We start from the raw sequence: 21,692 nt of genomic DNA, 5'->3' as shown, positions 1-21,692 counted from the left end.
AGGAGAGGAGAGGAGAGGAGAGGAGAGGAGAGGAGAGCAAGCGCACTCTGGTGGCTTAGAGGATAAGGAGTTGCACTGCTAGTCCGAAGGCGGGCAGTTCAAAACCACTGTCCACTCCTCAGGAAAGAGATGACAAGCTCCTCCCATATATTTAAAGCCTTGGAAACTCTTAGAGGGTCAGCCATATAACTCTAAGTAATGAGTTGATTTTTATGCATATAAACCCCCCCCCCCACAATGGGAGGTCTGGTGGCCTAGTGGTAAGGACTTGCACTGCCAACCTGAAGGCCTGGGGTTCGGATCCCGCAGCAGCTCCGCAGGGAAAATACGGGCATTCTCCTCCTGTGCAGTTTACAGCCTCTGAAAAATTCACTGGAGGATCAGCTATGAGTCGGTTCTGAGTCCAAGTACTTAACAAGAAACTCTCATGCGTGTGCGCGCGTGTACCCAGAACCATCAGAGCTTGGCTGTCATTTTTACCTCTTGACTTTATGGTAGTGAAAATGACATGAGTTGGCCTTGTTCTGTGACATGGGGAGTTTCAAAGAAAACTTGAAATGTCATTTCATTCTGACACTCAAGGCTAGAGTGCGCTAAAGTCTTAGAGATGTGTGTTTATCAGACACATCTAGGGAGAAAGGGTAAGATTTCTTCAGCACTTGGGTGCGCAGACATATCACCAAGATACCCTGAAGAGGGTTAGGGAGCACTCTGGTCACCCTAGTTTACAGATGTAAATTAACTTCCTGTTGTCTTTTATTAACTACACTTCCTAAAAGATTCTCATTTGTTTTCCTTTGACGGACCCTAAGCCCAATGGTTTAATGACCAGGTTTTGTTTGTAGGGAGGGGGGGTAGGTGTTGGGGTGGGGTTTTTTTTCTTTTCATTTATTTTAATCTGAAGCCAACTGTGGAACAACATGAGGGCTTTTAAGAGGATTTGAAACATTCAATTCACTGGTCTGATTTATCATGAAATTTGCACCTAAAAATAGAAGCTTCCCAAACAAGAATCCAGTGTTTATTCTTTAGCGTGCTGATCTTGGCAGACTTGTGTCTTCAGGAGCTAAGAAGGTGGACATGAAGGCTAGGCTTAGCAGTATAAAACTGGCAAAAGCAGGGGAAAACGAAAGAGAGGGGATGGGATGTTGAAGAGTCTAGTTCTTGGGAAAAACAATATATACCCTGGCCAGCTCCTGTTTGTGGTGTCTTTCCGTGTCTGTCATCTGGACTTTGCAGAATAAATGTGATCCTGACTGTTAATCCAACAAAGCATGAAGCATTATAAAAATATTAATGGTGATGAAGAGATTTGGGGGTGGGTGAACATGATGAACAAAATGAATGTTGTGAAGACTGATGAAATGGCAAGTGCTGTTTATATATCTCCATGTATCTCCACATTGTTTTTAAAAGATGAGGATTGTTCTTGGTGACTTCAGAAATATCCCGAGTGGTTCTTCCACCACCCACAGCCTCCTGAAAGAGATTTAAGCTCAATCTGCCTTTCTTTCCGCCCACCCAACAGGGTCTGTGTGACAATAATTCTGTTCCAGAAGCTTCTGCAACAGGGTCATGTGGACCTGGGGCAGCAAGAACAGCCACTTTGAGACGATCTGCTCCCTGGGAATGATCGTCTGCTGAAGACGTTCCTAATCCAGATCTCTGAAAGCGGCTTATTTCCCCTCCATTCCCTCCCGTGCCCGCGCCTGGGAGGAGTGGCAGTGCCGAGCTGTGGAGCGGTGCCAGGTCTCTGCAGTTGGCTGATTAATTAGCAAAATCTCTTTGGAGCCCTTGAGGTTCCTTTTTTTGGCCCCATAGCAGTTGTTTATCTGATAATCTGCTTGGCTCCAGTAATTGATTTCTAAACAGATAGTAACTCTTCCACAGCTGCTGAGACAAGGACCACAGTGTGTGTTACCGCGTCTGCCCTGGACGCCTCGACAGCATGGCTTTCCTCGCCGAGCATGGCCACTGTCCCGTACTGGGGACTCACTAGAGGTTTGTTATAAACAAGGGAAAATTAGGGTGCCACGTCGTGCAGAGTAGCATTGCCTGGAAGCATTTGGGGGGTGGTGGCAAAATAATTTCGGTGTCATATGTTCAGTTCAGCTGGCCTGCTGGGAAACCAACTATTTCACAGTCATAAATTTCAGTCCCATCTCCTGACCACGCTGCTGAGCGGAATCTTCTGGAAGGTCAACTTTCTAAGGCAACTCTGTTCTCTCTTCTGCCCAGAAGCCAAGGGCCTGAAAGACTGGGCCCTGGGAGAGTGGTGTTACTGAAAGACTGGGCCCTGGGAGAGTGGTGCTAGGTGCAGCAAGGCTAGACTGTTTTCACGCTTTCCGTGTCTCCCATTGGGGAACTTGAGACCATCATCTTCTCTGCTTTCATGGACTCCGGAAATGACCACTCACACTCAAGCCATCTGTTCAGTGCTGTGTCAAAGCGACCCTCAATCAAGTTTCTGAGGCTGCAGATTGCAGGGAGGAGACTGCCCATCTTTCTCTCTCAGTGGCTTCTGACTGATGGAGATATGACTTGGGAGCACAGCCCACTGAGGGCTGTATCACAAAAGCTCCCTCAGGAAACAGCCCCATCTCTCTCATCGCTGTCAAGTTGGAACGGACTCATAGCTGACCCTCCATTGGGGTTTGGGGGGTGCTATAAATCATAAGACAGAAGCTTGTCCATCTTTCTCCCTTGGGACCACTAGTGGGTTTGAACAGTTAACAGCTCACCGCCCTCTGAACTTCCCCTCCAGAGCTCCCTAAAGTAAACGACTCACCGACTCCAGCAAGGTTTCAACTTGCAACCCCTGCTTTACATGACCAGCACTTGAACACCTGAGCTATAGGACTCCACAAGTATCATGAGAGTGAAGTTCAACTCGAGACCTTCAGATGATGAGATTTATGTGCCACAAGGGCCTTAAGTGTATTAATAGAATTGACAGAAAAGCCAACACCTAGAGGTCAGCCACAGCGTGCAGGTCAGGTCCTGTGCAAACGTGAGAGCCCTTGGACATGCCCGGGAAAATGCCCAGGCCTGGCCTGAGACTAGCACAGCGGGTGAGGCCTGGCAATCAAGGTGAACTGGTGCTTTAAGTGGTTTTGCCGTAATGAGAAGTCCTGACACAGGACCTTGTTGTTAGGCCTCGGGATAAATCCCGCTCCCCCTTTCCTAAGCAGCTCTGGTGGAACAGTAGATTATGAGTTGTGCTGTTAACTGAAAGGTTGGTGGTTCGGATCCATGAGCTCTGTGCAGGAGAAAGTGAACAGTCTCTGGAGAAGCTCATTTAATCCTTTTCTTTTTTATTTTATTTTATTATTTTTGTGTGCGTGTACCGTCAAATCAGATCTGACTGGTACAGGAGGAGATTGCCCCTCCTTCCCCGGCAGAGCATCTGGTGGATTTGAACCGTACACCTCTGGGATTGTAGTTGCAGCTTCTTGCCACTAGGCCACCAGAGCTCCCCTAATCCTTTTCTTTAAAATGAATGCCTTACAGAATTGTCAGAATTCAGTACATAAAGCAATAAGTGAACAAGAGGTGGTATAGTAGTAAAACTGTTGTTACTGACGCATAGATGAGCAGGGGAAAGGTAGAAACATCAGAAAACTGGGCTGGCTTGGGAGCCCTTTCAGCCGTGAGTGTGTGTAGACAGGAAGGTCTTGCAGACAGATTCACTTAATCTTTAAATGAGACTCATTTTCAAAATCCATTTGCAGTAAGTGATTTTTAACTATTAAATAATAATTATCTAATTCAATGTGTTGAATTAGTAATATCCTTATATATTAAAAAAGGTATACAGATCCAGCAGGGATCTGGAAAGAAAGGGTGATGGGGGTTCATTCGATGCTCTATGGCTCTATAACTGGCTTTAAGTGTCAAGTACTCTTTGTTCCAAGTGCTGCATGATTGGTGGGTGATTGAGTGTATAAAACATAATAAATGTGAATGAAAGAAACACAGTGTGGATTAAGGATAGTGTAAAACACAACGTGTATGAACTTTCTGTGCAAACAAATGTAAAATGTTTAAAAAGTCTAAAAATTAGAAAAAGGTACCTAGTACAAATTTTCCTTTTACTCCTCCTCCCAGTCTTGCCAGCTTTCCTGTCCCTAGCCCCCAGCTCCCTATAATATGAGTAGACTCTTTTATTAATAGACAATAACATCTTCCATACTTTGGCCATGTAGCTTTCGTACTTTGGAGATGCTATTCCTTGGAAGGGGATATCATGCATGAAGGATGGTCCGCAAAGGAGAGGAAGACATCTAACAGGGTAGATGACATGGAGACTTCAGCAACGGGCTCTGGTGTGTGATGCCGAGGACGGCACAGGGCAGGGCAGGGTTCAGGTTGGCTCTTCACAGGGTCTCTCTGAGTCAGACGTGACTTGAAGGCCCCTAACAACAACAATAATATCAGTAACCGTAGCTTGCCAGTTGCAATGTGCTTCTGGAAAATGAAGCATTGGCATCCCTGTGGAGACACATGAGTTGGAATAGACTAGATGGAACTGGCTTTAAGTGGCATGTGCTGTTTGTTCTAAGTGCTGCATGACTGTAACTCAGGGTAAGAAATAAATGCTCAGAGAGGTTCAGTAACTCACTCAGCACTGTAGTGGAATAACATTGGAATCCAGGCAGTCTGGCCCCAGACTCCATGTGTTTTATGCATTACTCTATCCCTCTAGAGTCTCTGTATGCAAGTACAAACAGGTTGGGTTTGGGATTTGTTTCTTGTTTTTTTTAATTAATTTTTTATTATTATTTTGTGTGCGTGTACCATCAAATCGGATCCAACTGGTACAGGAGGCAATTGTTCTTCCTTCTTCAGCAGAGCATCTGGTGGATTTGAACCGTACACCTCTGGGATTGCAGTGCAGCTTCTTGCCACTAGGCCACCAGAGCTTGCCACTTTTTCATTAATTTTAATGAAAGTTTACAGAGACTTAGCATTTCCATTCATACTTTCATTGTTGCATTTTTCTCCCTGCCACCTCCCCCCCAATTCACTCTTCTCTTTGAAAAGTAAAAGGAAAAAAAAATTGTTTAATTATTGTTAATTGTAATGAAAATTTACAGAGACTTTGGATTTCCATTCATTCAGTGTTACACTTTTCTCCCTGCCCACCCCTCTCCCCCCAGTACACTCTTCTCTTTGAAAAGTAAAAGAAAAATTTTTTCATTGTTTTACAATCCCTCCCACCAGGTCCACTACACTATGCAGCCTTCATTCTGGACTTCTGTCATGACAATAATACCGAATCACATATCCCTTTTAAACAGTTCTCTCCCTCCTCTGTTTCAATACAGTATACATCATTTATCCCATATTTCTCAGTCTCCCCTTAACCCCAATGCCAGTCCCATTTTACAACAGTGGCCCTATGCAATATATGTCCTTTTGTGACTGAGATATTTCACTCAGCAAAGTGTTCTCCACGGTCACCTATTTTGAATAATATTGCATGCGTTCCTTGTTTTTTCAATGCAGCATAGTATTCCATTGTGTAAAAATACTACAGCTTCTCTGTCCATTCGTTTGTTGATAGGCACTTAAGGTTGTTTCCATCTCTTTGCTATTGTGAACAAAGCTGCAGTAAACATGGGTGTGCATATATCTGCTTGGGTGGCAGTTCTGGTTTCTTTAGGGTATATTCCCAGTAGTGGAATTGCTAGGTCAAATGGTATCTCTATTTGCAACTTTTTGAGAAGGCGCCATACTGCCTTCGACAGTGGTCGCACCATTTTACACTCCCTCCAACAGTGAATAAGGATTCCAGTTTCTCCACAACCTCACCAGCATTTGATGTTTGCTGTTCTGTTAAATTTTGCTATTCCTTCTGGGGTGAAATGATATCTCATAGTTGTTTTGATACAAACAGGTTTTTAAAAATATTTCCTCTTAAGTTTCCCCACTGTTCTGCCCCTTTGCTTTCTCCTACACTTCATGGTACAGAGTGGAGATTGTCTTATGTCAGGATAGAGAGAGCTTCCTCATTCTGTTTTACACTATTGCATGGTTTTGGTCAAAGACCCTCCCTTTGTGATTTAAATGGGAAATGAACGCTGAACCAGTGCCCTGTGTGCCTCTGGCCTGCACCTGGCCGGCTGCTCTGGAAGGGACAGACTGACTGCATTAGCTGACTGACTTCCGACTCTTGGTGATTGTTGAGGCTCAGAAGGCCAGATGGAGACTGGAAATGAGGAAGATGGGAAAAGAGAGGAAAACTTGTCAGCCCATCAGTGTTCCCATCGGGCATTAAGACTCAGACAAAAGAAAGCCTATAGCAAATTACTGTCTGGTGTTGCTGCAGAATCAGCAAGTGGAAACCACCCTCAAATCATTTCCATTCAGGAATTAGCTCCCTGCCTCGGCGTGGTCTTTGATCAGAAGGCTGTGCTTTGTGACTCACTCTGCCATTAATTGGCAAAGTGGAAACCGTGGTCCCAGAGCCCCCCTCCCTCACCCACCCTTGCAGTGTATCAGTGTGTATGGTGGTCTGCATGTTGTACCAGCGGCTGTGTTCCAGTTGGTCTGCCCCTTGGTTATACTAGCAGTTGCCTGTGGATTTCTCAAGAGATTTCCTCAGTTTAAAGCTCTCTCCATTCATTGCCCGGGCTTTTGACTAAGTATTGCATTCACATAGAAATTATTCCATTCTTGCTTGCTGCCTTACTCCCAGCCCCACCTACAACAATATGATGATGATGGTCATAGGTGCAGTCAAGTCAGTTTTCCGTGGGTATCAGCCCGCTTTGTCAAAGCAGAAGTGCCGCATAGAGTTCTGTCAGCTGTGACCGTCACTGGGAGCCACTGCTAGGTCTTTTCACCATGCTGTTGGGTGGCTTCCAACCACCAGTCTTGCCATTCAGAACCCTCCAGTGGGTTTTAAGAGTCACTTCATCACATGGGAGGAGACTGCCCAGCTTTGTCCCTGGAAACAGCCGATGGATTCAAACGACCTGCTTTTGGGTTGGCAGCACAAATCCTTACCCACTAGGTCACCAGAGCTCGCTAAGTGTGTGTGTGTGTGTGTGTGTGTGTGTGTGTGTGTGATATGACTGCCTTCGAGTCAAACACTACTCATAGCAACCCTGTGAACAAAAGGCCTGAAGCCCCTCTACAACCATCGACATATATCGATAAGTTCATAGAGTTTCTGGAGGAAAGTTGTTTAGGAAGTGGACACCACTCCTGCTTCCAATATAATATAGGTAGGCACTTTTAATTATTTATATCAATAGCTTTCAAATACCTCCTCCTCACTTCTTACTTATCTTGTTATCTGATTATTTCAAATTTAGGACAATAGTGAGGAAAGTTATTCTTTCTCACATTAATGATGAATATTTTGTAGTAACCAAACATCAGGGAGTGAGATGAGAGGGATACTGGCTGTGATAAAGTTAGATGTCAACTTGCCTGGCTGTGTTTCTCAGTAGTTTGGTGGTTAAGTCCTAAGGTGACTTGGCAGTCAGGTAGGGATGTGGTCATCCTCTGTTTGGGATCTGATGTAGTTATCCTCCATTTCCCCTATAATGACCTGGTCTTTGGAACTTAACCGTGTCTGTAAGTGCGGACTGGCTGTACTACTAGCATTTAAAAAAAAAATTATTTAAGCGAAAAAGAAACCCCTCTTTGAATTTATCTCAGTCAACATAAGTAGTAGCGTGAGGTTTACCCTTCTCTGGGAGCTCTGCATCAGGGGGGTCCAGGCGGCAAGGAGGATCATGCAGGACCTTCGGGGTCCCTGGAAGGGAGTTGGACAGGGAGCCTTGGGAGTCGGAAGCAGGAGACTTGTCTGATTTGTCTTTGTTAAGGATCCCTCAGACTTTAGGAACCTGGCATCTGTTCTCTCTATAGATAGAACATTGTGACATCTGTTTTCTGCCAGCTCCCAGATTTCCTATGTTTGTTAGCTCATTCTGTCTCCTCACTGCTGACCTGTTGTCTCAGCTCCTCAAGCCACATGTTGAAGCGTTGGTCCAACAACTTTTTAGCCATCTGAGAGGGACGGACTCTTTTTTTCCACTCTAGTTTCCAGATTCCCAGGGAGGAGTGCTGATTGGTTCACAGGTACCTGATGGAGGAACAGGTATCCCTGAACCAGTCTCTGGCAGCCAGAGAGCCAGGGGGCAGGATGGGAAATCACCTTCTACCAATAGGATTGCTCTCATGGCAGCCATAGAGGGGGAATGGGGGTGAAAGAGAGATGGTCCCCAGGAAAGAGAACTCATCGCCATCAAGTCAGAGTTACTAAATCTGACCTTCACCTGGTCTCTAATCTCTAAGATTCTCACTGTGGTGGAAGACAGAGGAAGTGGACTTATTTAGTCTTTGTTTCCCTGTCCTTGGAGTATTTAATCCCTTTAGGTGCTTTAAATTGGTTGCCAAGGGCGATATCCCCAGAGTTAAGCTATATCTGCGTGTCTATCTGTCTATCAATCCATCTATCTATGTTTCTATCTCTATCTTAATCTCTCTATCATCTCTATCTCTCTATCTCTCTAGTCCTAGGAGTACTTTAGACTAGTAGTAGTAAAGTGTCAAGAGCAGCGGTGTCTCTTTAGAGACGAAGGTGCGCCTGATACAGGCCATGGTCTTTGCAATCACTTATTATGCATCAGAGAGTTGGACAATTACTAGGGAGGATAGAAGGAGAATTGACGCCTTTGACCTGTGGTGCTGGAGAAGAGTACTGAATGTACCATGGACTGCCAAGAAAACAAACAGATTCATCCAAGAGAGGGTTAAACCAGGCTACTCCTTGGAGGCAAAGATTCTGGGGCTTCGTCTGACTTACTTTGGACATGTTGCAAGGAGAGACAGGTCTTTGGAGAGGGACATCATGCTGGGTAGAGTAGAGGGACAGCGCAGGAGGGGAAGACTCTCTATGAGATGGATTGATTCAGTGACTGGGATAATCGGGATGGGTGTGTCAGAGGCAATGCAATTGGCACAGGATAGAGCGGGGTTTAGGGCTGTTGTACATAGGGTCGCTATGAGTCGCAAACGACTCGATGGCACATAACAACAACAACAAACAAGTCCTAGGAAGACAAATTCAATGAGATTGCATTGATAATTTCTCCACAGTCCATGTGATATTTTCTTGCACTTCGATTGGTCCTCACCGATACTTTTTTTAAAACAAATTGAAGGTTTGTGGCACACCTGCATCAGACTGGCCTGATGGTGCCATGTTCTCACCATGTGTCTCTATGTCACATTTTTAATATTATTAGAGTATTTCTTTTTTTTTTAAGAGTATTTCAAACACCCTAATCATACATCACATCCTTAGCTGACTACCAAAACCAAATCCTCCCCAGTGCCATGGAGTCAAGCCTGACTCAGGCGACCCTCCATTGGGTTTCAGAGACTGTAAATCTTAACAGGAGGGAGGAGATTGCTCATCTTTCTACGACAGAGCTGCTGATGGATCCGAACTCCTGACCTCCTGGTTTGGAGCTCACTATGCTGTGCACTGTGCCACCAGAGCTCCCTAAGAGGCAAGGGTGGGGAAACCTCGTCTCACATATTCTGGGCATGTTGTCAAGAGGGGTCAGTCCCATGGAAAAAGACATCTTGCTGGGACAGGTAGAGGTCAGAGAACAAGAAGAAGGCCCTCAACAAGACAGATTGGCACAGTGACTCTAGCAATGGGTTTGAGCTTATTGGATGATGAGAACAGTGCAGGTTCGGGTGAGGTTCAGGTCTGTTGTTCACAAGGTTGTCGTAAGTCATAATGAACTTAATGACACTCAATTGCAATGTTGTTGTTGTTGTTATGTGCCGTCGAGTCACTTGCGACTCATAGCGACCCTATGTACAACAGCCCTAAACCCTGCTCTGTCCTGTGCCAATCTTATTGTCTCTGACTCACCAACCCCCATTACACCAGTCACCGAGTCACTCTGTCTCATTGAGGGTCTTCCTCTCTTGCGCTGTCCCTTTACCCTCCCAAGCATCACATCCCTAGCAGGTCAAAAAAATTAATCTGACTTCCTTTAATGCAGTGATCTAGCACCCAGCCCACAATATCTTTGAGGTCAGCCGGTATAAATCTGTGCTCTGGGGAGGCTATGCATACATAACAAAGAACTATTTGGGTTAGAAGGAAAGACTGATATTGGCTGACTCAGTTCCAGAAAGGAAGCATATATTAAATTAATTTTTTAAAACAGGAGTTCACTTTAGGGGCGGGACACATATGGGAAATTCCCATGCCACCCTTTCAAGATAGTTACCAGAGATAAGAATCATTTTTCTTGTTAAATTTCAAGGTACTTTTCTTGGGTAGTGTTTTCTTTGAACCGTTTATCTTTGTTTTCTTATTGTGTTTTCTTTGAACCATGCAGTTCCCAGATAATATTCTGATAAAATAATGGTTTTTTTCTGTATTTCTCTTTATGAAACTTATGTCCGAGCTTGCTTTGCTTATAAAAGATGTTGCTAGCTGTGTTTTGCTCATAACTGATAGTAGATTAATAGCAGTTTACAGGGTTCTGGTGGTTTCATGGTAAAGGAGTTACACTGTTAACTCAAAGGTTCAAATCCACCAGCTGCCCTATAGGAGAAAGATGGACAGTCTTTTGCTGTGCAGTTTACTACCTCTGAGAAGCCATTCAGCTATGAGTTGGTTCTGACTCAATAGCACATAACAACAACAACAACAATCTTATTATTGTTATGTGCCTTTGAGTCTCCTGAGACTCCTAGCGACCCTATGTACAACAGCTCTGAACCTTCCCAGATCCTGATCCAGTCTCACTGATTCCAACACACTAAGAATGATCACAAATTAACTTCTGTCTTCCCAGTTGGAAGCTGACAGAGGTGAAAATCCTGTCTCTGAATCTGAATGTCAGGGATAGCATTTATCCCACGAACCAGGGCAGTGAAGTAAAGACTACCCACACCGTGCAGCTAGATCACAAGGTGGCATCCCCATCTGAACTTGAACTTGCTTCTCTGCAAACCAAACAGTAGCTGGGAGGACAAGTAATGATTGTGTAACACTTCTGGCACTAACCCGGCAGGTGCGTGTCAGTGTCAGAGCACCTTCATACACCCCCTCCCATTTGATCCTAAACTCCTTTTTCTAGATGAGACCATGGACTCAGAAAAGTTAAAGGTGGGCTTTCCCACTGCACCATGATCAGACCCAGTCAGGCACATTCAGGAAGGTGCCTGCCATGGAGGGCCAGTTCCCAGGGTGCATTGCTAAGCTTGATTGCTCTGGAGAGCCCCCGGCCACTGTCTTGCGATTGCTAGTGTTGACAGCACAGGATGGCCTTTCTGGAGACAGGTTGTATTTGGTTTTGTCTGGAATCTCATCACCGTGCTGTTTCCATCGGGATATGCCCCCATTACCCAGAGGGTAAGAAGGCAGCCTCCTGGACTCTCTGGATTGGGTCTGCTGCAGCTGCTCCGTGACTCAGCCCACTCTGCTGGACCTTGAACCAACAACCTCACTGCTCATCCTTAAAGAGGCTTATGATAGTGTCTACCTCCCGCTGCCCTGTCAGGATCCAGGGAGAAAGTGCAGGGGAAATCGACGAGCTCCAAGCTCGGAGGGGTGGTGGTGATGGTTGTTAATTGCTATCATATTGACTTTAACTCATGGCAGCCTCACGTGTCAAAGGACAGAACGGCTCTGTAGAGTTTTCTTTGAAGAATTGATGCCTTTGAGCTGTGGTGTTAGAGAACAGTATTGCGTATACCATGGACTGCTAAGAAAATGAACAGGTTCATCCTGGAGAGAGTTAAACTGGGCTGCTCCTTGGAAGCAAGGATTCTGAGGCTCCATCCAACATACTTTGGACATGTTGCAAGGAAGGACCAGTCCTTGGAGAGGGACATCATGCTTGGGAGGGTGGAGGGACAGCGCAGGAAGGGAAGGCCCTCTACAAGGTGGATTGATTCAGTGACTGGGATAGTTGGCATGAGAGTGTCAGAGACAGTGCAGTTGGCACAGGACAGAGCAGAGTTTAGGACTGTTGTACATAGGGTCTCTATGAGTCGCAAGCGACTTGACGGCACATCACATAACAACAACAACAACAACAACAATCATCACAGACAGCCCTGGTGGCGCAGTAGTTCAGCATCCAGCTGCTACCTCAGAGGTCACCAGTTTGAACCCACCAGCTGCTCTGCAGAAGACTTAGGACACAATCTTCTCCTGTGAAGATTAGATCGTTAGAATCGCCACAGGTCCGTTCTGTTGTGCCTTGCAGGGCTGTAATCTGCTCAGACGTAATGGGAATCTTAACAGAATCAGATCAGCAATATTGCTATGGTGCTGCTGATGGATTCAGACCACTAGGCTTTTAGGCTAATCATCAGGTGCAAACTGTGTCCCCCACCCCTACCCCCTGGGGCCTTCTCCAGCCATCATAAGTGCCAGCGGACAAGGGTTCATTGTTACTACTGTGACCTGTAAAATGGGCATGAGTGTGCCATCTCGGATTACTCAGAGGAAGCCAGGCTCTGTCTTTAAAAGCCTGTGCACCGAAGACATGTCAGTAAGTATGGATCATTGACAGGGCAGCAATGAGGAAATGCACCTTCCTTCTCCCCAGGAGCAAGCCCTTGAAGAGAGCAAGAACTCATAATGCTCAGAGCTGTGTCCTCATGACTTTTAAGGTGACATGGAAGGGGGAGAAGACAGTTTTATGGAGCAGGAAGTACCTGCTGCCGCCAGCTTGCCTACCTGTCTCTGGGATGATTCCGCAGTGCTTTGCCTTCCACGTGGGACCAGCTCCGTTTGCGAGAGGAGGACGCTGACACTGTGCAGGACACTGTTTGCACTGGCCCAGGCCACACGGACCCAGAGCTTTGTTTGACCCCCGGTTCGGTGTGTTCCTGTGCTGTTCCTGGGGAGACGTGTGAGGAAAACATGATGTTAAAAGCTGCTGAAGCTGCTCCGTTCAGCTAGACCCTTCAGTGGCATTTGGCTCCTTGGCTTGGAGGTGTAGAGTCATGGCTTCGTGGAACATTCTTGTAATTAGCCCAAAAGTAGGCTTAGTGCTTCTTGTCTCCTAGTTCCTTGGATAGTACCTGGGACTTAAAAGCCTACAAGGGTCCATCCAAGGCCCAACAGTTAGTCTCTGTTCTTGTTGAACGACTGAGAAAGAAGAATCAGGGATAGATGGAAGGTCTGAAATATGTGACTGTGTCCTTGAATAACTACCATCTTTCTTGTGAGATCAGGAGAGCTGCATGGTGCCTGGCTACACTTAACATTTTATCAAAGACCCCACAGATGAATCCTGATCAAAATGTGAGAAATGCAGAACGAAATTTCCCATTCCCACGGGCTCTTGATGGTCTGGAGCCACAGACAGTGGATGAACTCCTGGAATTATTGATGGTCCTGAAATTATCTTTAAACCTTAAGCCAAAATACCCCCTGAAGTTTTCTTTAAACCTGACAGAAATTTAGCACTTGCTATCAGAGAGCTGGACAGTGACTAGAGAGGATAGGAGAATTAATGCCTTTGAGCTGTGGTGCTGGAGAAGAGTATTGAATATAGCTTGGACTGCTAAGAAAATGAACAGGTTTGTCCTAGAGAGGGTGAAGCCAGGCTGCTCGTTGGAGGCAAGGATTCTGAAGCTTCATCTGACATACTTTGGACATGTTGCAAGGAGAGACCAGTCCTTGGAGAGGGACGTCATGCTTGAGAGGGTGGAGGGACAGCACAGGAGAGGAAGACCTTCGATGTGATAGATTGATTCAGTGACTGGGGTAATGGGGGTAGGTGTGTCAGAGACAGTGAAATTGGCACAGGACAGAGCAGGGTTTAGGGCTGTTGTACATAGGGTCGCTATGAGTCACAGGTGACTCGACGGCTCATAACTACAACAACAACATATACTGAATCAGTATACTAAAAGGATATAACCCTAATGCATACCTTTTTCTGATACAAACCACAGAACATGCCTATGTTTTGTTTTCATAACTATCTTTTGGTTTTGCATGAACACAAGTGTCCTGGAATTCCCATGCTCCTTAATGTTAGCCATCATTTGTTTTGAACCACACAGGCAAATGCCTTTGCATGGTCTGTTAAAACAGGTAAATATTTTTCTGGTATTCTCTTGTTTCAGCCAATATCCATCTGACATCAGCAATAATAGCCCTCATTCCATGTCTTCTTTTGAATGTGGCCTGGGCTTCTGCCAGTTAGCTTGATGTGATAACACAGCTGTTTTTAAATTATCTTCAACAAAGGTTGACATGGTGGCCAGGTTTTCCAAAGGTTTTGGCATAGGTGAGTGCGTGCTTCCAAGACTGTGCCTCTTTGTTGAACTGTCTTAGTTGGTATTCCATTATTTATTGAAGCCTGTTTCTTACCAATGTCTTCAGCGTAGCTCGGACCTATACCTTCCAGTCCTATCAATTCCTGATTACATGCAGCCTCCTGAAATTGCTGAACATTGACCAGTTCGTTTTGGTGCTGACAGTTACTACCCCAACTTCTTCCATGACCCCTGACTAGCTTTCTATTTCCCCAGTAAGAAGAAAAGCAGTTCACAGTCTGTCAAGAGCAAACAGGACAAAGGGAGTGTGTCTCCACATCGATATAACATGAATTTCGAGAAGGTGGGCAAATGCATCATAATAAACAACAAGAACTTTGAAAAGGTAACAGGTAGGTGTCATAGATATGGTCTGACCTTTGCATTTCCTTCAACCTATAACCAGAAATGCATTCTCCTCCAGGAGACAAGAGTGCCGGGAAACCAGGAGCTTTGTGCTGTGCTTATTAGCTTGTAGGAGCCTCTAAGGAAAGGACTAAAAACAAATGGAGCGTGAGAGGAGCCCTGTGCACTTGGCTATGGCAGAGAGATACCAGAATAGTGGACACCTTCATGGGCAGGCCGTGTGACCTTGTCCCTCGGGGTCACTTTTCATATTATTGGCTCCTTTAAGATAATGGCCTTGGATGGTGTTCTGAGCACACAGAGATTGGACACTGGAACTGCCTTTAATTTCTGGCATGCCTTTCTACCCTACCGGTTGCCTTCTCATCAGTCCACATTCAAGGAGATCCCAAGTATGTCAGAATAGAACTCACTGAGTTTTGCAGAGGCTTGTCATAGTTGTTGTTTTATACTAATTATTTTTACAAAATTCAAATACATTGTTTTCCATTGGCTCACTTTTTTAAAAAAAGTAGAGGGTGGACTTGGGAGGAGAGATTGTATAACAGTGAAGGAATTTTTCTTTTACTTTTCAAAGAGAAGAGCGAATTAGGGAGGGAGGGCTGGGCAGGGAGAAAAGTGCAACAATGAATGAATGGAAATCCTCAGCCTCTCTGTAAACTTTCATTAAAATTAATTTTTTTAAAAAAAAGTGGATTTCATGCTTTTCTCTTTAGGCCCCCCTGGGTGAATTTGAACCTCCATCCTTTCAGTGGGCAGTTGACCATTTGTACTTTCCAGGAACTTCTGATGATAACCACACAGTAGCGTTAGCTAGAGACTGCATATCCACTGGCCTGTCACTTGATTCCCACAGGAATGGGGCCCAGGAATGGAACCGACAAAGATGCCGAGGCCCTCTTCAAGAGCTTCCGACGCCTCGGCTTTGACGTCATCGTCTACAATGACTGCTCTTGTGACCGGATGCAGGACTTACTCAAACAAGGTGCACACTGACCTCTCCTCCCTGGTCTTCTTCCTGGGCCCTGGGGGACCAGCTTCAGCACCCATGCCCCATGCAGGCCCCAGGAGGGCCTGTTGGCAGAGCTGAGGAATCCCAGCCCGAGAAGTCTGTCTTCTCAGCTAGTCTACACTTGTCGGTAGGGTAGGCAGGACTCTGAAAACTAGGATTATCTCCATCAAAGGATGACAGTTTAAATGAGAGCAAAGAGGTTCTATATCTAAGGAATACTCAGCGGGCTCCAAAGGGTTATTCCGAGGGAAGTGACCAGTCTCTTACCATTCTGCTCAGAATGGAGTTTAAGTGTGAACTCTTGTCTAGTTGCATATAAATAGAAATTGATGGAGAGAGGAAAGAAGGAAGGGAGGGAGGAAGGGAGAGATAGCTGTACTGTTATCCTAGTTTTCAGTTCTAACTTATTATGACCTTAGATTCACCACAGTAAAATCATTGCCTGTCGATGCATTCATTATCCTCATGGTCCACCTTCATGTTCAAGTCCATCTTTACCACACTTTATTTATTATATATTTTTATTGCTTTGTTTACAAAGTTTGCAAACATTGTGTTTCACACTGTCTTCATTCACACTGTGTTTTTATAGTCGTTCTCATGCATTATGTTTTATAAAATTAATCACCATTGGACCTTGTTCATCATCACCCTGTCTTTTCACCTAGAGTCTTCCCATTTGCTTCCCCCCCTCCACCCACCAAACTCTGCAGCCCTGTGGTTTCACTCCTACCTGTCCTCACCCCTCCGCCCTGCCCCCTTGAATTCCCGTACGGCTTTACTAGTTATTCTTCTATTTTTATAATAATGGTCTTCTGCCGTATTTGTCCTGATGAGACTGCATTAGTTCACTCAGCGTAGTGCTCTCCAGCCTCTCCCTAGTTGCGTCGTTACCACTCTTGAACAGACCAGCTCACTGCGGAGCTTTCCTCACCCTCAGTGTCAGGTCAAAGGAGTAGACTCAGACTCATTGCAAGAGTCAGAACTGCCTCACATCTGATCCTCCAGGAGGTTTTCAGAAGCTGTAAATTGTACAGGAGGAGGTTCCCCGTCCTCTTCCCTCAGAGTAGCTGGTGGATCCGAACCACCTGCCTCGGGTTTGGCAGTGCAACTCCTTACCCACTAGAGTTTCCTGGGCTGTAATCATTACAGGCACAAATTGCCAGCTCTGTTCGCCCTCACAGCTGCTGGTGGGTTTGAACCAGTGATCATGGCAGACAAGCACTTTAACCATTGTGCCACTAAGCCTGTTTTTAATCACACACACACACACACACACTTCTGAAATACTTCATTTGTGTAAAGCACTTCCCGCCAATCATGTCATTACTATTTAACACTGTCCTGGTGATGTGACTGTAGACTGGACTTGAGAAGGGGCAGTATTAATGGGGGGAGAGGAGGGACTTGAACTTGGGCCCTGAACTTCCACCTCTGGAGCAGCTGAGTGTTTATTGCATCCCACTATTGAATGAAAGCATTTTAGGGGAGACTTTTGAGAGATTGGCCCAGATGAAGTCCAGTCCAGAACCCGGTCTGCCTGGTCCCTCCCCCTCGGCTGTGCCTCTCCTGTTACCACCACAGGGCTGAAGGGCTGGATGGGGACCCAGCAGCTGTGGCCTTCAGCACAGACGTCCTGGCTGTTCTGTGCTTGCACTTTTTCTTTGCAGCTTCCGAAGAGGACCATACAAACTCGGCCTGCTTTGCCTGCATCATGTTAAGCCACGGCGAAGAGAACCTAATTTACGGAACAGATGGAATGACACCGATAAAGGATCTGACAGCCTGCTTTCGGGGAGACAGGTGCAGAACGCTGTTAGAGAAGCCCAAACTCTTCTTCATTCAGGTAACACTTTTCAAAGCCAGTGCAGTTCAGAGTGGTAGAAGTCTGCAGCGCCTTGGGGCTGCATCTGTTTTACAGAGTCACGTGATATTTCAGTGGCCATCTGCAAATTTGACATTATGATTTTTACCTTTTAAATAGCTGTCATTGTATCTTCGCAATGGGTCATAGTTATGAACTCTTCTTTAAGAGACGACAGTATGTTTATTTTTCATTGAACTGGTTTTTTTCCCATTGAGATGCTAGTCACATAGCATAAAGCGAGCCATTTTAAGCTGAATATGGGCTTTGTATGCATTTCCAGTTTTAGGCAGCCACAACCTCCCTGTAGTTAGAACACATTTTATCACTTTGAAAAGAAGCCCCCCTAAAACATCACTCTCTACACCTCATCCTAACACCTGGCTATCACCAATCTGGGGTCTGTTTCTATAGCTTTGCCTTTTCTGGGTAGTTTCTATAAATTGTCCCTGGCTTCTTCTCCTTAGTACAATGTTTATGAAACCCATCTGTATTCTAGCATGTATACTGTACTTCATTCCTCTTTATGGCGTGTGTGTGTGTGTGTGTGTGTGTGTGTGTGTGTGCATGCGCGCACACATGCCAGCCACGTCTTATTTATCCCTCCACCCACTGGTGCACATTGGTGTTGTAAATAGTGTTTCTGTGCGCGTGTGTGGGGGGGTGTGTGTGCGCGCGCGCATTTGTTTCACTGCACGTTTTCCATTATTTCATGTCTGTAACTAAGAGTGGAATTGCTGGGTCATGGGGTCAAGCTACATTTACGTTTTTGAAGAGCCAGCAAGCTGTTTTGCCCAGCTGCTGAGCCGTGTTTTACATTCTCACAGGGCAGTGCACCAGGGCTCTCAGCTTGCCACATCCTCACCGACACGCGTTCTTTTCTGGGTTTTTTAATAACTGGCATCCTCATGGGTGTGATTCACACTTTGAGTTGCAAGTGACCAGCACGTAACAACAACAACAGGTGTGCAGTGATGCCTTGTTGTGATTTTGATGTCCTTTCCCAAATGAATGATGAATGACAGTGAGAAGCTTTTCATGTAGCTGCGGACACTGCGATCCCTCTGTTCTGTGTGGTGATTCTGCCTTCATTCGTTCGTCCATCCTGTTCTGCATTCATTCATTCATTCATTTGTCCACCCTTAAGCTCCCGCCACATGCCGAGTGCACCATGGTACACGAAACCATGCGTTTTTAGTCGCACCCCATTGTCAACCTCTGCTTTGATTGTAGGCGTGCCGTGGCTCGGAGTTCGATGACGGAATCCAGGCCGACTCCGGCGTTGTCAGTGACGCGGACACTAATCCTCAGTACAAGATTCCAGTCGAAGCTGACTTCCTCTTCGCTTATTCCACTGTTCCAGGTATCAAGTCACCCCGTTGTCTGCTAACACTCCTGTTCCAATTCTACACCACAGTGTGGTTTCTTATTGCCGTTGGAGCAAATGAATGCAAACAGTGCTTTGAGACATTACTCATTATCTTAGAGTTTTCTAGCTCAGAAATGTGACGTAGGTCTCACTAGATTCAAACCTTTTAATCAACGTTAAGCAAGATTGAATTCCCTAAAAAAAAAAAAAAAGATTGAATTCCCTTGTGGTAACTCTGGGGAAGAGAATCTGTGGTGTCCTTGCTTTATCCGGCCTTTTATCCTGCCTTCAAGGGCATCAGCCTCCCATCTCCCTGACCCTTCTCCCAGCACAGCGGCTGTCTTTTTTAAACACAGCCAAGACAGGATCTCTGGTGACCTAGTGGGTAGGGAACTACATTGCTAACCCTCAGGTGTTCAAATCCACCAGCCGCTTCACAAGAGAAAGACAGGCAGTCTCCGCCTGTGAGATTTGTAGCCTCTGTACACAGACTGGAGGGTTGGCTGTGAGTTGGTTCCAAGTCTACAACAGTAAGATAGAGGGATGCCCGGTTTACACAGTCCAGAGTAATGTTCCTATCCCAAGAGCCATAACCTTAGTCACCTTTACCAAGACCTTTGTGTTACATAAGGAAACATTCATGGGCTACTAGATGAGAAAGGGAACATGTTTTGGGGGGGGGGGCTGCTATTTTGCCTACTACGAGGATGTGTTCGCTTCTTTCTGGAAAATGGAGTTTTTGTTTATGACTACTGTGGTCAATTACAATTAGGATTTCTGTAGCACTTTCCTCTTTCAGGACACTTCTCATGCCATCTATCATGATTGCAGCTAGCTAGGAAGAGTGTTATTACTGTCCTTGCTTTTAAAGATGGGGGTAAAAGCTGAAGTTGGAAGGGTTTACCTGATGTGCCCAAGGTTGGAGAGAAAGAGATTTGGGAACACAGTAAGCTGTGGCTCAGAGAAGGATTCGTGCCTTCAGTCTTGGCCTCATCACACCAAAATCTGTAAACAAACACTAGAAAATGCCAGAAGTCAGCAAGCTTACTCATTATTTACCAAACACCGTGTTTGTCTGAGTGTTCAATGAAAGTCTCTATTATGTTTGGGTAGATGCCATTATCATCCTAGAATTCTTCCAGCTACCGGAGAAGTTCTGTCAAGTGCTTGATACATAGGTATCGGCTAGAGTAAATAGGTCAGTGTGTTTGGAAACTGGGCTCTGGACAGATCTACAGACGAGATCTAGTAAGACTGATTCCTTCACAGGTTTTAAGGGTCTTACTCATTAAGACAATGATTTGGTATTGCTGCTCAGGAAGGAGTCCTTGGGTAGTGAAGGCAATTATCCTGCGAACTGAAATAAATACCAGAAGTTCAAGGCCACCCAGAGATGCTTCAGAAGAAAGTCCTAATGGTCTCAGGCTGAACAAAGAGTCAGCATTTAAAACTGGAGCCCAGTCTGCCTTGCCATACACCAAGTCGTCGTGAGCCACCCTCTGCTCAGCAGAAGCTCATAAACTGATCATTTCTCACCACACAGAAGTGCAGCAGTGTGAGGTACCTTTGAGTAGCTGACCCTCCGGTGGGTTTTCAGATGTAGTAAATCACACGGGAGGGGACTGCCTGTCTGTCTCCAGGGGAGGAGCTGATGGATTCGAATTGCATGCCTTTGGGTTGGCAGCCCAGTTCCTTACCACTCAGCCACCAGAGCTCCTTGATCCTTGGCTTGAGGATTTGCATTTCATTGCCAGGGTGCCTGTTCATTCCCTCCGTTAAGGTCCATGTCCAGCCTCTTTCTGCTGAGCTCCCCTCACCCTGCCTGGGGAGCCAAGACCCCCTGAGAACAGACTTTCTTTGCCATGGCCATCGCTGGTCCTGGAGGAGCTGGCCGTCCCGGGCAGCACATACCTGTCCCTAAGGTCACCCCTCACGCAGCTGGCCATCTAACCCAAGTCTCACTTGTAGATTTTTCACCAGCGGGCCAAGCTCTAAATCCATGTGTCCTGTAACAGCAGAGACATCTCAGAATCCTCCCAGTGACCCCCTGCAAGCTTCTCTGTGCCTGCTTTAGAAAGATCATTCATCCCCAAAGGATGGTGACATCTTCAGAACTCTCGAGAGCAGGTTCTGTGACATTTCCTTGAGAAGCGTGTGAGTTGATCTCACACTCGTGGTTGTGGCTCTGTGCCCCCAAGCTGCCCGCGACTCCTGGTGATCTTGTGCGTAACAGATCTGAGCTCTGTCTGACCTGTGCCGTCCTCGGCATCTCTGAAATACGCGAGCCCATTGCATTGCTACAGCCCCCCGTGGTGATCCATCTCGTGAGGGTCTTGTGCTCATTCAGGTATCTGATGATGTGTCACAGGGGTACCTTCATCACAGTGGCGAAGAGTTCACTGCACACCATAAGGTAAACAACCCAGTTGAAAAATGGGCTCAGGATATGAACAGACACTTCACCATAGAAGGCATTCAGAGGGCCAACAAATACGAATATGAAAAAAATGTTCAAAATCCCTAGCTCTAAGAGAGATGCAAATCAAATAAACTATGAAATATCATCTCACCCCAGTCAGAATAGCAAAATTTAACAGAACAGTAGGTAACAAATGCTGGCGAGGTTGTGGAGAAGCTGGAACCCTTATTTACCATTGGTGGAAGTGTAAAATGGTGTAAACACTGTGGAAAGTGGTGTGGCGCTTTCTCAAAAAGTTGCAAATAGAGATACCATTTGACCCAGCAATTCTACT

The 21,692-nt window shown here is 45.8% G+C and overlaps 1 protein-coding gene across 1 annotated transcript in view; it reads left to right on the top strand.

Moving 5' to 3' along the window:
- Positions 1–21,692, top strand: part of CASP7 (caspase 7, apoptosis-related cysteine peptidase) — a 50,668-nt gene that overhangs the window by 27,865 nt on the left and 1,111 nt on the right. The window contains exons 4-7 of the mRNA XM_006880165.1: positions 14,545–14,681; positions 15,551–15,679; positions 17,377–17,552; positions 18,804–18,933. Coding sequence (XP_006880227.1) covers positions 14,545–14,681; positions 15,551–15,679; positions 17,377–17,552; positions 18,804–18,933 — 572 coding nt within the window. The remainder of the gene's footprint in view (positions 1–14,544; positions 14,682–15,550; positions 15,680–17,376; positions 17,553–18,803; positions 18,934–21,692) is intronic.

This window comes from Elephantulus edwardii, unplaced genomic scaffold (genome assembly GCF_000299155.1).
Source record: "Elephantulus edwardii isolate Elephantulus edwardi_28Jun2011 unplaced genomic scaffold, EleEdw1.0 scaffold00006, whole genome shotgun sequence".
NCBI lineage: Eukaryota > Metazoa > Chordata > Mammalia > Macroscelidea > Macroscelididae > Elephantulus > Elephantulus edwardii.
Note: the sequence above shows the minus strand (reverse complement) of the source record. Positions and strands in the feature narration are given on the sequence as shown.